The sequence below is a fragment of the Rhea pennata genome, chromosome 4, assembly GCF_028389875.1.
Source record: "Rhea pennata isolate bPtePen1 chromosome 4, bPtePen1.pri, whole genome shotgun sequence".
NCBI classification, from domain to species: Eukaryota; Metazoa; Chordata; class Aves; order Rheiformes; family Rheidae; genus Rhea; species Rhea pennata.
Window position 1 is genome coordinate 68574937 of NC_084666.1, and position 15841 is coordinate 68590777.

General features: G+C 42.4%; 1 protein-coding gene across 6 annotated transcripts in view; it reads right to left on the reverse strand.

The window, feature by feature from the left end:
* Nucleotides 1-376: 376 nt before the first annotated feature.
* Nucleotides 377-15841, reverse strand: part of PDLIM5 (PDZ and LIM domain 5) — a 111953-nt gene continuing 96488 nt past the window's right edge. For all 6 annotated transcript variants that reach the window (XM_062574199.1, XM_062574200.1, XM_062574198.1 and 3 more), the window contains 5 exons: nt 13410-13581; nt 9206-9386; nt 8092-8212; nt 4447-4562; nt 377-3837 (listed from right to left, as the gene is read on the reverse strand). In XM_062574199.1, coding sequence (XP_062430183.1) covers nt 3748-3837; nt 4447-4562; nt 8092-8212; nt 9206-9386; nt 13410-13581 — 680 coding nt within the window. In that variant the 3' untranslated portion in view covers nt 377-3747. The remainder of the gene's footprint in view (nt 3838-4446; nt 4563-8091; nt 8213-9205; nt 9387-13409; nt 13582-15841) is intronic.

Genomic DNA, 15841 nt, shown 5'->3' on the forward strand with positions numbered 1-15841 from the left:
ATAATCATTGCTGGGACTCTCCAGTATGTTCATGTCTCCCTTGTACTGGGGAGCCCAGGACTGGACCTGGCGCTTCAGATGGGTCTCACCAGTGCCAAGCTGAGGGTACGGATCACCTCCCTCACCCTGCTGGCAACACTCTGCGTTGTGCAGCCCAGGAGACTGTTGGCCTCTTCTGCCACGAGGACATGTTGCTGGGTCGTGGTCAACCTAGTGTCCACCAAGACCCCCAGGTCTTTTTCTGCAAAGCAGATCTCCGTTCGACTAAAAAAAATCCTGAAGACTAAGCAACACAGATTATGTTTATTCATGTGTACAATCACCGTATTCTTTCACGGACTAGGATTCAGAAAAAAAACTCTCACTGCAAAGCAACTGACAACAGAAAGTGTGGGGTTTTTTATTTATTAAATTTGCAAACGTGACCAGGCAAAACTTGAAACAAAAGACTTCCGAATGCAAGCAAGCAAATTATCAATAACAGCTGATTGTTTCAGGGTAAAACCAAATGAAAAACATGGGTATTCAAACCACTCATCTGTGAGCTGATGTAGTTCCCTTTCCTTCTTACTCGTGTTTGCAAAGCCATTCATGACTGGAACATGTGAGCAGCTCCATAAAAAAAAACCAGGCACACAGCTGAACAGAACACCACATACTGAATCACTACTCAGTTTGTGCTCTTAAGTTTATTGCATTGTTATATTAAGCATTTGTTATATTTACACATAATTCTGAATTATTTAGTTACAATATACTGAAACTGTCACCATGATTCAATTATTCACTTATAAAGACCTTCTACCTGCAAACAATTAAATCCAATATAGGCAGAGTTTTGAAAGAAAAAGTAATTACTGAAGAAAATGCATGCAAAAAAACTACAGTAGTTTTGTTACTGATATGTCTCTCTGTTTCTAAAAGAAGGGACTGAGCCCCAGACCTTCTTGTGTTCCCTCAAAACAAGAACATGATGGATCTATCATTGGAAAAATAGTTGTGAGTCTTATGAAAAGTCCAAATGAGAATGGAACGGTGCTGATTTTTGCTATGTCAAGACTGCAGTCAAATATACGTATATATGTATGTGCATATATACACGTCTCAATATACACACACATATATGTATTTGTGTATACAGAAGATATGTATATATAAATACACAATCCCCTATGCCCTCCTCCCCCCAAAAGATTCCAGAGGTAAATATGCAGGCTTACAAATAAAATACAAAGATACCAGTATGAAACAGTCCTAACGAGAAAAAAGAAATAAATATTCAGTGAGATATATGGCATTATTATAAAGTGCTCTACTAAAATCTCACTTATTAAAATAACGATAAACATTATGTTCCTTTTTGTTTTAGTTCATTTATATAATTTTGTAGAGCCATTAAATACTCATTATGTATCAGTGATTCCTTTCCTTAAATTTTAAACAAATAGACAAAGCAGAAACTACACGGCAAAGCAGCTACATGAAATAGTACTACTGGAGTCTTTCAGACTTTCGTCCTCAAATTCATTAACAATTGAAAATTTTGAAATTCTAGAGAATCTCACTTAACAAGTATAATTCTAATAAAGGTTAAGATGACAAAACTTAAGGACACAGGCAAATATTGTGCCCATTGAAGAGTTCCCACCCTACTTTGAAATAGCAAGGTTTGCGTTACAGAAATCACTGAACGCTTCATCCTGTGCATTCCCCTCCTCTTTCCTCACACGTGTGCAGCCTCGCTCTGCTGAAACCTAGTATTTGCATCTCATTTCTCCACATTCCACTAATTTCAAAAGCAACCTGACTCACATCGCCCCATCTTGCCCAGTCTGCCACTATCCTGCTGATTTTTGGCCAAACCCACATCTACAGGGTGCGGAAACATTTTTTTTTTATTCTTTTCAACAGCTTTATACTATTTCTTCCATACTAGCAGAAGTTAAGAGAAAGGTGGTAGTATTAAAGAAAAACAACTTAAAAAACAATTTTGGAAATAAACTGAAAGAGCCCATTTCGTCGACCTGCCTCACTGAAGGAATGCCAAGTATCTTGCACTTTTCAGTACAGCAGCTTTGGTTTTTTCTGTTACAGCTTTTCTTACAACTGCTTTACTGACCCCTGGCAAACCAGCAAATGGATATGCCAATTCTTTGCAACCTTCCCAGTGATTTGATGGATAAACATCTCTCCTCCCCATCAGTGAATAAAATCTTTCACATCAGAAAAAAAAACGCCAGTAAATGGTCACTTTTCACATCTAGTGGAAAGAGCACTGATGGCTATCAGTTCAACTAATCTGGCACCGAGAGGCCCCTTCCTCCGCGGTGCAACCCTGCGGAGTGAAACTCACCCCCGTGCAGAGGGCCATCGCCTCCTCCCCATATGCCTACCATCGCGATGTACCACGGTAAGCCCTACTTTCAAAGTCAGGTGGGGCTTAGCTGGGTGTACAGGTCTTGTGTTGACTCTGGATGAAGGTGAAACTCGGGTCAAGCTGCAGAACTGCCAAAGTCTCCTGGGTTGCAAGAAACACACGGAGACAGCACTGGCCCTGTTCCCTCGCAAGAACTGAGAGATACCAAACTGCCTACCTCAGTACGGTGTTATTCAACAATACATTCCTTACATTTGGAGGAAAAGAGAGGAAAAACTAAGCTAATAACAATTGTAACATCAAGAAGGGCAAGAAAATAAGTTTTCAGTAAACTAACTGGCAAACCACCACTATACATGTGCTTGAGCTACCTCATAAAGAATATACTGAGAGAAAAACAATGTCCTCAGCTGCGTTGCAGAAGTTTCCCTCATTAGACACCAAAGCCTCACATTCTGTGTATAAAACCCTGCTACATGCAGAATCAATGCAACTTCCCCTTTCCAAGGCACTTATATGTATCTAAAACCTGGACCGTGAACATAAGCATATGAACCCCCACTCCCTTGCATTTAAGATGTGATCTGACATTTTCTTCCTGTCAAACACACTTCCACTAGCACTTTTTGGCTAGTAGTCTGGTAATACATGTCATGATTTAAAAAACTGTGCCCCATTTATGTTTTCTTCTAAATGGCATTTTTTTAAATTATTCTGCTTGACTTCAGTAGCCAGTCCTCCACTGAAAAGCTTTGTAAAAATCTCAGTCCTTTGCAGTCCCATCAGAGATGCAACTGCCAAAGGCACAGGTATGTATAACTGTGCAGGAGGCTTGATGAATATGAGCATCAGATGAAAATGTCAGTCACTGAAATCTACTCCATCTAATCTTATCTTTGCTTTGAGCTCCTGTTTTCATGAAATACCAGAGCTAGCTTCAGTACTTCTAGGTGCACTTTAGAAAACCATCAATGCAATAAAGTGATCCAGACAGCTGAAACCAACTCCTCCTCGTTTGTCAAACAGCAGCAAAACCAAGATTTCTAATATCAGGTTTGTATTTTTATAAAAGTTTCCCTTCTAATATTGAAGCAGCTAAAAATGTGGTCATAATATCATGAAACCAAAACAGTAATGTGCCAGGTATAGAAGTAAAGGCACTCTAGTTTGGCTAGGTGTGTATCTTTTTGTGAAGCAAACCCTAACTGATAAACACTCCAAAGATCAGTGTTCAAAACCCCTAAATTTTCCACATTTCTCTTGCATTTTTAGAAAAATGTATATAAATACTTTTAACCAATTATTGAGCATGGACATTTTAACCTGTCTTTCCACTCAGTACATTTGCTAAACAAGATGAGCTCCCAGCATCAGATGTTGACAGAGTGAGCATGTTTCTTGCACAGTGGCTTGTCCTTCTTGGAGAAGAAAGTCTGACCCTCCAAACTGTCAGAACACACCTGAAATGGGATTAAAAAGAAAACATCAACCAATTCAGGTGGATGCATTACATTAGTCAGAGTGCTAAATCATGGCATTATACTATGTACAAATATATTCAGAGAGTAAGAACTATCATCCTTTTCTCAGGGGTATTCTTTGGGATAAAATGAATGGCTCAAGTAAGTGTAATCTTCTCCTTTTACATCAATAGGTTCTAAACTGGCAGCAGAGTTAGCTCAGCTTTTGAAAAAACACTCCATCATTACGGTTGGGGATTTTTCGTGGGCGTAGATACTAGCTGAGGATAGTCCGGCTACAGTGTCTTTGTGTCAAAAGCAGTCTTGCCGTTTTAGAAATACATGTTCCTTTGCGGACTCAAAACGCTCGCTCTGGGGAAGTAAACGGCACGGGTTAAACGCCGGGACGCATGGCCGCGATCCAGGCCGGAGGATCTGGCTGGTGCCGAAAGCCCACAATAGCAACACGCCTTACAAAGAACCGTGAAAGTGCTTTTTGTTTGGCTTACGAGGATTGCAAGACGTTTTTGCCGTTACTCCCGTATTGGTCAGGTTAGCACAGGCACTGCTACTACGGCTTCGTTTAAAGGCCAGATTAGCTTTACTTACCGAGCACACAAAGCAAGTGTCGTGCCAAGTGTGGCCCAGGGCTTCAAGAAACCGGTCTCCAGCTTCAATGGGGAATTCACAGCCGTGGCACATGGTACCGAAGAGGGCATAGTAATCTGTACCAAACAAACACAGATTTTACGTGTGAAGCACAAACAGAGAAGAATGGCTGTCCCTTTGCAACCTTTGTGCTTTCCCTTAAGCGGCGCTAGGTTTGCACTTGTCCCATCAAGCCTTATAATACCTGCAACAAACACGCAGACATTGGGTACGCTGAACAGACAGCGCCCAGGCTGAACGACTTCGCTGTCCCCCTCTTCTCACTAATTCACTCTCTTCCCCTTCCTTATCCTTTCCACTGAGCACTGCTTCCATCTTCTTGGCGTTTTATTTCCTTAAGATCAGTCGTGCGCTCAGGGGACGCCCACTCCTCGCCGAGCCCCACCACGGCGTGGGCTCCGTGTGCCGCCCCCCTCCCCGTTCAGCCTCTGCCCTGCTGGCTTCATGCCAGCTGTTTGCACGACACACTTCCTCACCGAGTGAAAAAGCCTTGCCTGTAGTCTGGCACAATGGTATTTGCCCCAGATTCTAACATACAAAATCATCTGGTTTCCATCCTGGATCAAGTCTAGTGATTTGTATCAAGTCAGAATTGCTTCCAATCAAGATTTCTGTTTATTGAAGTTTGTTACACAGATTTTGCTTAAAACAAATTGAGGCTTTATCCAGGGTATTTACTGCACTTCACAAAAAGTATAAGTAGGGTGTCAGGATGGTCATTAGTGACTGGTATCACTAACAGGTACTCAGGCCATTCCCTTTCATGCACTGGTTTACTTGGGATGAGCCCATCAGCACGCCAAACACCCAACGTCAAGTAATGCGACACCTTCATAAGATGTGTTACAGACAAAGTGACAACGATAACGAAGCTTTGCACTTCATCCTTCATAGCAACACTCTGGCATTGACAGGGAAATCTGATTTTGAGATCTGTTTTCAAGGGGTCTTATAAGGAGCGGCAAGCAGAGCACAAGTAGGTTTTGTTACTCCACTAGACCATACGGACTCGCTGAAGCATTAATGCGTACTGCAGCAGAGCCAGGGGAGGCTTATCACATGTGCCAAGCACAAGGAAAAAGTCCTGTTTCAGGTTTAGCAAAACAGCATTTTATATGATGACCTCCAAGAGCATCATCATAGGAGGCATGCAAGCAGGCCTGGGAAGGCGCTGAGAAGCAAAGCCCTTGCTGGCTAGCAGTGACAAGAATTGCCTTCATCAATCACTTCATTAACTCGTGATACTGGCATGAATTTGCAACTGTTTAAGCAGAAGAAAAATGGTAAAAGATGTCAAATGGTAGAACACCTCTGCCCAAACCCCCTGAAGAGCACAGTTGCATGGCCATACTCTTTCAAATCTTTGCATCTATGTTATTTTATAAGAATCTTTTATTGCTACTTTCCTGTTTTCTGCAGTTGAAACTATTTTTAACTTGGCCTCTAGTAGGTGTTGATAAGTTTATTGGCTTTTCTTCTGAAGACAGAGCAATAGATAAGGCAGAGCGAAGGGCATCAGCTTTCTTTCTCTTTCACACATTTGAACTGTTACACCGCAGAAGCCATCCAACATAGACATCTCATGAAGTAATGTATTATTGCTTCCTGCACCCAGCATTTTCAAAATTAAGTTACTAGTTCTGCACTGGGATGTTCAAAGTTGTAGGCATCTACAGATCCTATTTAATTTCAGCATCTACATTTGAAAATGAGACATTTTGCAGATCAAGCCCCCGAATGCTAACAACTGAAACTGTTATAATTTCTAAAACAGATTTAAAATTAGAGCCCCTCTTTGCACAAAGAAAAAGGAAAGCTGGCAATGACATTTACTCCTTATTTCTTTAAAATTAGTCACAGTCTCTTAACTCCAGCTGGATCGAAAGTCTTTGAAGAATGAATACGTCTCAAATCAACATCTAGTTAGAAAGCCAGAGCCATTACAACATATCACGGCCAATAATGCTTCAGAGAACGTGTCTACATTAACTTGTGCTAGCAACTTTCTATCTCAGAAATAAATGTCGTGAAAGGTGTAATATTCTTGACATGTTGTCACAGGATTTCCTGCCTGAGGTATAGAAAAGTGCACACTGTGCATGGAAGCCTTGTAACACTAGCACAGATCAATGCACTGTGCAACACATGGGTCATCTGATAGCAGGAACAAGAACTCAGTATTTGCGGAACAAACCCAGCCATGAGCTTTCCACCCAAAGGGGAGTTATTGATTACTTCAATACTATTTTTAAATTGTCAAATAGTCTTTGGATTTCTCTAGGATGAAATTTCACCCTACCATCACACTGGAGAACGCTCCTCACATATCCCCTTCCTGTGGTACCCCCAAAACGCAACAGAAGCAATGTGCTACTGCGCTTGGGTCACTGAATTAGCAATAATCTATGTTGTCCTTTCACGTCTGCCAACAACTCATCAAACCTGCTCCGGCAGAGGAATTTCAGATAACCATCCATTCCTTCCATGCTGGACTTCCTCATCCCTTCAGTAGCTACCTCCCTTCACAGCGCCCACAGTGAACAACTGCTGGACCAACTTGGAATGAAATCTTAGCTCCAAATGAGTGACCAGGATTTCACGCTATGTCTCTTCCCAGTCTTTCCATTTCCACCTTCTGTATTCTCACCAAACGTAGCCTCCAGTTAAATTTACAGTGGAGGGAAAAAAAAAAAAAACATAGAAAAGGTCCACTGATGTTTCTTCTATGGATGTAAACAGTATGCAATGCAAAACCAAACATTTTTGAAACATTTTTTCTCTTTTGCATTTTGTGGAAGTGTTTTATAAATACCATTCATTTCTCTCCCAGTGTGAGAGGGTGCATGGAAAGTTTTATGCAAATTAAGACATCGACAGAAATAAATAAATATTGTTCATTCTAAGAAAAAGCTAGGATTCACTGCAAGTGCTAAAAGACACCCCTCCCGCCCCCGAATTTCAAAGGAGGCTATATTTTTCACACACTATTGCTCATTATGCCTTCAAGTACTAATATCCAACCACTGTAGTTTCCCTGACAACCTTTTTATCTTAAGCTTATGCTCGACAGATGTTATCCCTGATCCTGCAAAAAAAACTTTTTCCTGGGGAAGATTGCTTATTCTTGGATGTAGCCTCCCAGCTGTGAATAGGACCATTCAGAGTAAAACACATTGCCCTCACAGGTATTTTCTTGTTTAGTAAATAAGTAGGTTTACATAAAACCCGTATTATCCTAAAGCCAACCAGAAAATCATCCTAAAATTAACACTTTGGTGCATCACTGATGCCTGCAGCTGAGAGCTGAAGGGGAACAAGAAGTAAAACCAGTGACAAAAAGCTCCTACTGAAGCTGATGAAGAAATTCTTCCCAACCGCTCCGAGAGGGAAACCCGCTGCAAACTCCAAGCGTCCACAGCATTTGCTTTCGGTGTGAATTGAAATATCAAAGTTACATGAATTTATCGGGACATTTCTGCTGAAGTGAAGCTGGAGAAAAAGTTTTTTTTTTCCCCCTTTTTAAACCTTATTAAGGCTCTGCCTCCCTGCACAGCTGCGGCAAACTGGGGTTGTGTTACTTCTTACCCGTCTCGCAGTAGGGATCACCATCTTCCAAGTGGAAGACATTATTGCGGATTGGGTTATGACAGGCCACACACACGAAACAGGAAACGTGCCAAGTTTGTTTCAAAGCATTTATTACTTCCTGTGGGGATTAGAAAAGGCGTTATTAACATATTATTTTGATGTGACGACTAGCTTGCAGCGACCATGCTTCTACACTTGATTAGTTTCAAGGATACTTTGCTGCCTACTGCTACTCTGAAAACGGGCTGCGCACGCAATTTCTGCTGACGTTAAACTTTATGAAGCGCTGTATTTATGGCACCTCTCCTTATTTGTCAGAAGTAACATTTCCATTTCTGGAAGGTTCACATAGGGTAGGACAGACTGAGCAACAGATTTATTCAGGTTTTTCATCTTAATTTGCATTTTGCTTACAATGGTCCCCTGAATCGAGAAAAACAGCATCTTCAGTTCCTCCCGGTTTGCGAATAGTTAATCAGAAGACATTAGGGAGAAAATTACGATCGCTCTGTTGTGTTATGGAAGAGGATATAGTGCCAAATATGACTTGAGAGCTGCGTTGCCAAAGCCCTGCATGACCGCGGTTACATAAGGGAACAGCCACTTTGCTTTCTGCAGTGAAGCGCTAGACGGTGAGCTAGTAGGCTCACGTAAGCAATGTTCAGTACGGAGAGGCATCTTTCTACTGGCATTACACAGGGAGTATTTCAGTGCTTTGGAGCTGAGACCGCATGCTGGCCTACCAGCGTGTTCCCCAGTACTCAGCTTAGCTAGGGATGCTAGGATTTTTTTTCCCCTGAATTCTGCCAAAAGCTGCCAATTAAAAGCATTTTGCTCAGAAAAATCTAGCAGCTACGGAACAGGGGCTGGGCATGGAAAAGCAAACGACAGCACCTTTTCTCAAACAGTGTCAGAGAGAGACTGGGAAGGGCCAATACGAGAAGAGGCAACGTGTTATCTGCTGTACGTGACGGCGACTGAAAACGCGTGTCAAGAGTACGCTTGCAGGAATGCAAAGTGGGCCAGAGAAAAGGGAATTTCATTACGGAGAAGAGCTGAACGCTGCACTTAGCACCGATGCTAAAGAACGCGCGAGCTGGTGGTCACTTACGCCCAGGATCTTCCTCTGGCAGCGTGAGCACTCGGGGGCGAAGAACTTCTCGTAGCAGCCCTCGCAGTACAGCGCTCCCTTCTCCTCCACGAACCCGATGTAGGCCATGGAGGTCTTGCAGTGGGCGCAGTTGAACTCCTCCGGGTGCCACGACTTCCCCAAAGCCACCAAGAAGGGTCCCCTGGTTAGAAAGAAGAGACTAGTCAAGAAAAATCAACTGGCACGGCTCCGGGGCAAACTCGTTAACAGACTTGTCTACAACACCTCTGTGGTGTTATTCTTTAGCTTGCAAACTTGCTCTGCTCCGTCCCTCTTTCCTACTACAGGCTCTGAAAAAGTGTCAAAGCGCTGCTTGGTTCTCGTGCATCCAGGTGCCTCCCAGGAACACCCAACTGCAATAAAAACTAACACTTTTTGCTTCATCATGTTTCAACAAATCATGTCTTAGAATTGCATTAAATACAGTGCTGAAGTGGCTGTTGGCAAAAGGAAAAAAAAAATCCCTATATTCCCAACTAATTCCCAACTACTACAAGGTAATATTTGACTCTGTGATACCACCAGCTCTTTCAGCTTGCATTTATGCAAAGTCATGAGCGTTAAAGCAGATTTGACTCTATTACAAGCTGATACCATCAGTTTTCTTGTTTTTGTTTTTTTTTCCTCCCTCCTAGAAACTAGTTAAAGCAGGCATATTTGGTCCAGTGGGGGTAACCTCCTCCCACCTCTTCATTATTTGGAAATTTAGAAACACAAAATAATGATACCTTTCTAACGTTTGCCTGGCTAATGGGACAAGGTTGACAGACAAGATGAAAGTGTCCACTTATGATAGAAAAAGAAATGTCAGTTTGTAACTCAGAAATCTCTTGCAAATGTCATTATATCAATATTCATTTGAAAATATATTCAGTATTAATTTGTTAATTCTTTTAATTAATGTATTTATTTTAATGAGGTGCTTCCAAGGTCCCAACAAGCCTTAGCCCTTCAGAATTTAAGTTTCAGGAGAACTTTGTGGCTCATGTGCACTTCTCTCACTGAGTTTCCCACTTTTGCAGTATCTAAAAAGATGCCATTCTTTCTATAACGTGCCACTTTGGTCTGATCTAATATTTCACTGGGGAAAAAAAAAAAAAAAAAAAGAGTGTGTAAAGCACTAGTATCACCATCCTGTTTGCTAAGTACTTCTTGGAAGCAGAGTAAGGCACGAGAATATTCTTGTTAAGGTAAGATTTTCATATGAGCAAAGCAAATGTAACAGAGAAGGAAAAAAACTTAAAATTTGTTTTCAGGGTTACACTAACTGCAAGGCGGACAGAGGGGCACTTCACTGAGAGGAGCAGCTGGTTGCTTTCATTCCTCTTCCACACGTTCTCCGGACACGCTATGCACTTCAAGCGGGAGAGGAAGCTAAGGATAGAGGGACCTCAACAGATTCAGGACTACTCGTGCATTTTCTGGTGCATTTACATCAGTATTTGGAGATTCTTACACCCCAAAGGATTGCCATAAATTCAGTGGTCACTTACAAAATCTGGGCCTGGCACGCAGCAAAGGTACACGGGCAATTTGGAAGGGGAAGTAAATAACGTACAAGGAAAAGCCATATAATTTTGCTATTTTCTCACTTATAACTAAATATAACTTTATCAAGATACTTATGATATTTGGCAATAATCTAACTTCTCATGTGGCTTTTATTACAACAGTGAGCTGGAACTCAGATTTGGTGGTGGAGAGATCACAAGGATTTCCACATCCGAGGAAGAAAATCACTTTACAGTTGACCATACAATAGTCTAATCTCTGGGTAAGTTTCTTCTTCTCACTTGAAAACCCCACGATATATAACTTTTATACAGGAGATGCTTAAGGGAAGCACCAGTCATGCCTTATTGCCTTCGTGCCGTTTCCAATACTTAGTCCTATGTAAAGGTGTCAAAACCAAATCATCATTCATGCACAGACATGGCAAAGAGCACAAGGCTGGGAATGTGCATGTGGACTTCAAGGTGACACCCAGGTCTGTACTGTGGCATTCAGAGGCTGCCCAAGAACCAGAAATCATCAGGAAACGTCAGTTAGAAGTTTGTCAGACCTTCACAGCAAACGCATCACAGTTTGCCTACATTTTTAATACTTTCGGACAAAGAAAAGCTAAACTTAATGAAGCTTGGAAAAAAAAAATAAATCTTCAGACAGTAATTGAATCAATAATTAAAGATATACCAAAAAGTTATGTCTCTAAGAGATGGTTTTGGCTCAACAAGCTATGGTTATTCAATGCCTTCGTGTAAAGTAAGCCAACTCCACAATGCGTTTTGGCTTCGAAACAGGTGTACAGTGCAATGCTACTTGATCCTCCTCCTACCTTTTCATAGGTAACGCTACCACGAAGGGCACGAACTGTAATTATGCTAAAACTTGAACTCTACGTGCTGTCACAACCTCCCAAATCCAGCATGTGCTGCAAACATTAGGCATGCTCGGTATTGGTCAATGCATGTCAACTCATCCTGGAACGAGACAACGCTTGCTCCGAGTAATTGAGGTGGCATTTAACACGCGAAAAAATATGAGGATTTAACCACTAAGAGCAATTTAAAGACAAGTTAGACATGCGTAAAGGTTCCTCTTCGTGAAGAGGTGTCACTTGCAACAGGTGACAGCGGTTTAAGTGCTATTAAGTAGGGCCCCCGGTTTCCCCACGCAACAGAGGGTGCTCCAGGGACCACACTCTCCCTATTTACCAGGCTCATCTCCCGTGATTTAAGGGCTGGGAGGAGGGGTTACCTGCTCACACGAGAACTGAGCTCTACGGCCTGAGGTTCAGGGGCACAGAGCTGCAAGGGGGTTCAGATCGTGGACTTTGACTACCTTGACATATTTAATGGAAACAGGAAAAGCTCTTCCAAAATACCACAAGATCAGTTACCAAAGAGTCGTCTAAAATGCGCCTGTTGTTAATTGAACTGGTAGAGAGCTATCAGAATGGAAATCTAATGGAAGCAAATAAGGCAAACTCAATTCGGCTGTAGGGATCGAGTGATTCAAGATAGCTGAATCCTCTGATGCAGAATTCAAGTCGGGGCTCCAGAGGTTTTAAGAAGCCAAGGTCAAAAGGCTGGTTTCCTATGATACTGACAGAAATTTGTACACATCATAGAGCTCATCGTTTTTTAAAGCTCATTCTTCTCACAGAAGAAGTCTCTTTAACTATGGTGAAACAGTGCAGGGTCTTATTCTGTGCACTGAAAACACAGAGAACATAAATGAATGAAGAGAAATATTACAGTGCATTACTTTCCCCTTGTAGCTGAACAACATAGGAAACTAACTCCCTTTCTCTCTCTTTTTTAACTGAACAACAAAGAAGAAAACATCTGAAAAATAAGACACTCTTCCAATAATCTCAGGAAAGAAATCTAGAGAAGATATAAAACGCAAGGTAAATGAAAACCAGGAAGATTTACATGAAATGTAAATTGAAACGATTGCTCCTTGGATGAGACAGCCACAATGAGCTCTCAGAAATCATTGCCTGAACAACATAACCCAGATTCATTTTTTTCCTCCACATGACTGGATGTCTTAGGTTACTCAGCAGAGTTTAACCTAACTATCTCAACTGGCAAATTTGTTTTTGTTTAGTCTCTTTTCTAATCTTTTCCATCCGAGTTAGACAAGTCAAGGACACTAGTTACCACAATACACAAATCCCACAGAGCCCCTGAAAAATTTAAAATCCATAGTCTTAGGAAATTTTTATTAACGTGGTCCTAGCAATTGTTATATCTGTATTCCCTGCATTTCTTACGTGGAGGGGGCCTGCTACTTCTCTTCCTCTTCTCAGTTAGACACTCTGGCTTATAAACGGACATCTGCGACAACTTGTTCTTTGTTTAATTTCCACATAACCTACCATTTGCTTCCCGTTTGCTGATCTCAGTTTTATTGGAACGGGCACGTAACCGAAAACTAAGCTTGCTTAGTTGTCTTAGGATTCGCTTTTGCTCTGCTCCGGCCAACTTTCCGATTAGCAGTAAAACACGTCGCAAGGCCGGGGCCGTCGGGGGCTTGCGGCGGCTCGCGCCGTCGTCGGCTTTGTCGGACGGGCCGCGCGCGGAAGCGGAGAGGAGGAAGCGAGAACCGCGGGAGCGAAGCCACGCGCCGCCACCCGCCGGGGCGAGCGGAGACAGACCTGATGACTTGGTCGCAGTGGGCGCACATGGGCGTGCGCTTCCCCGCGGGAATGTGCTCTGCCCTCTGCACCAGCGTGTCCGGCTCGGCGAGCGGCGCCGTCGCAAGCTTCTCGCTCGGGGCGGCCGTCCCCGGCGGCCTGACGCTGTTCGACGTCCACCCACTCACGGGGGCTGCGGAAAGAGCACCGAAAGCAGTTAGGAGAGCGGCCGCCAGCACCCGGCAAGCTGCTCCGGAATAGGAGCAGCGGGCAAGGTTTGCCAAACGCCTTTGCCTAGTGCGGCGTACACTTGTCTGCTTAAAGCAAAACACTAGGAAGTGCTTGTCTGCCCCGGTCCCCTCCAAGCCAGACTGTCCAAAAGCCTGCGAAACAAGGCAGAACGGTCTGGGCTAGCTTGCAGAAGCAGCGGACAAATTGCAACATATTAAAGAAATTAGGTGAAGGAATATATAACCTGTGAAGGTGTTATTTCGCCTTAGACGCAAAAGCTGAAGCCAAGGATGTAAATGTTTCAACAGAGTCAAGAGAGCATGACATACCGACTCAAAGCGTTTTAGAGCACGTGCGACAGATCACACTAACCTAACAGCTTAAACAAGAGCATATATTCAATACGACACGTACAGGATCTTAAAATACAGCGCTGGATAAAAAAAAAAAACGTACTTCTAAACCAAGTTTAACCACTGGCCTCCACCGCCGAGCGCTGCCAGCGCGAAGCGCTGCAAAGGCGACGTTCGCATCCGCTGTGGATGAGTTACGACCCTGACCCAAAATCCCGACATCTTCCGAGACGAATACACCCATACCCTCTTGTGTGCGCTCTGGCTTTGAAGGCCGCAGGGCAGGCGTGAGCTTTTGCAGAGTGCTAAAAACGTATTTACAAAAATGAAACGCGCAGATGATACTGTTACCAAGGGCAACGAGGGAAAACAAACACTCCTCTGCTTTTCTTTCTCCTCTATTGATATATGCACCTTGGTAACGTACAAGCCACAGCAACACAAGTTTATGGAAGTAGTTATTCCTGTCAAGTGGGGAATTCTTTTTCTTTTTCGAGCGCTCTGAAGAAACGCATTTCCACAGCCTTTTATTTGCAACCGCAGGCAAGACAAACCGGGACTGTTTACTCTGTGTCCTGCCTTCAGTGCAGCCATACTAAACCTTGCAAATCAAAAAGCAAAATAAAGATCAGAGAGAAACAACCAAGCAAGGACTGCCTCTTGCAATGATGCAGCTCCCTAATGCAAGGTCATGGCATCTGCATGCAGTTTTGCCAAGACTTTTTTTAATTTATTTTTAATTGTTATTATTATTTCTTAAAAAAAAAGAAAAGAAAAGAAAAACTGAGAATTAGCTTCTGGAGCTATAAATCTTTGTACTAGTCTTCCCCTCTCATCTCTCACATTAGAGAAAAAAAAAAGAAAAAGTCTCATTATCTCCCTAATGCAAGTGCTGACCAACCCTACCCCACAGGAAAGCTACTTTTCACATTAAATACTGCATTCCCTACTCAAATGAAAGTGGCATACTCATTCCTAGAGAAAGTCTAAGAGACAACGAAAAGAGAAAATTCAAAAGAAAGTGCATAAACCTTCTAGTCGCAAAAGTGAGAAAGCCACACACGAGGCCACTTTTTCAAACCCATCCAGTGAACTTAATGAACAAAAGCCCTTTATTTATGTGCACTTGTGGCTAAAGTAGTACAGCTGGAAGAGAAATCCTTTCCAACACCGATGCTTTTATAGCATAATTATACTCAGTATTAATGCACTGATACGGGCTCAATACCTACTTCTACCTAGTCCTTCTCCAAATAAAGCAATACGGTTGTGCGCATTTGCTGACTAATTAACTGGCTGGTTTGTCAAACTTTCTAGAATCAGCCCATTTCAGGACTGATGGATTTGTGGATTCCTTCCAGCATCTGAAGCAGCAAAATGTATACCAGTCATCAGCTCTATTGTTTTAATATGAGCCTACTGTTTACATATAATGCACAATAAATCAATGTATAGTATCGCAAAGTATAACATTAGTATGGGGAGTGGTATTTAGTAATATAGAAGTATTTAGAGATGTGCACCTCTAAAGCATTTGATCTTGAACAAGTCACTGCTACTGTAGTTAATTTAGATTATAAATGCCTGCTAAACTGAAAGTTTGGGAACAGATAAAAATGGAAAAGGTGTCAGGAAGGCTTTGAAGACCAGAACAAAAGTGTTTTTGATTAACAGCACTTTACTTCACTATCGTCACATATGGCCTTCTAATTCTCAGGTCCTATTTCATGAGAAGACAAATTTGTTTGAGGACTCTTTTCGCCATAAATCAAACTGCAGCACAGCTTCCAGCATGCTGCTAGTTTGTGTTTGAGTTACCTGCCGAATCCCAAAGCCCAAGCACTTCAGCTAGCTCTTGTTTGCAGTGCA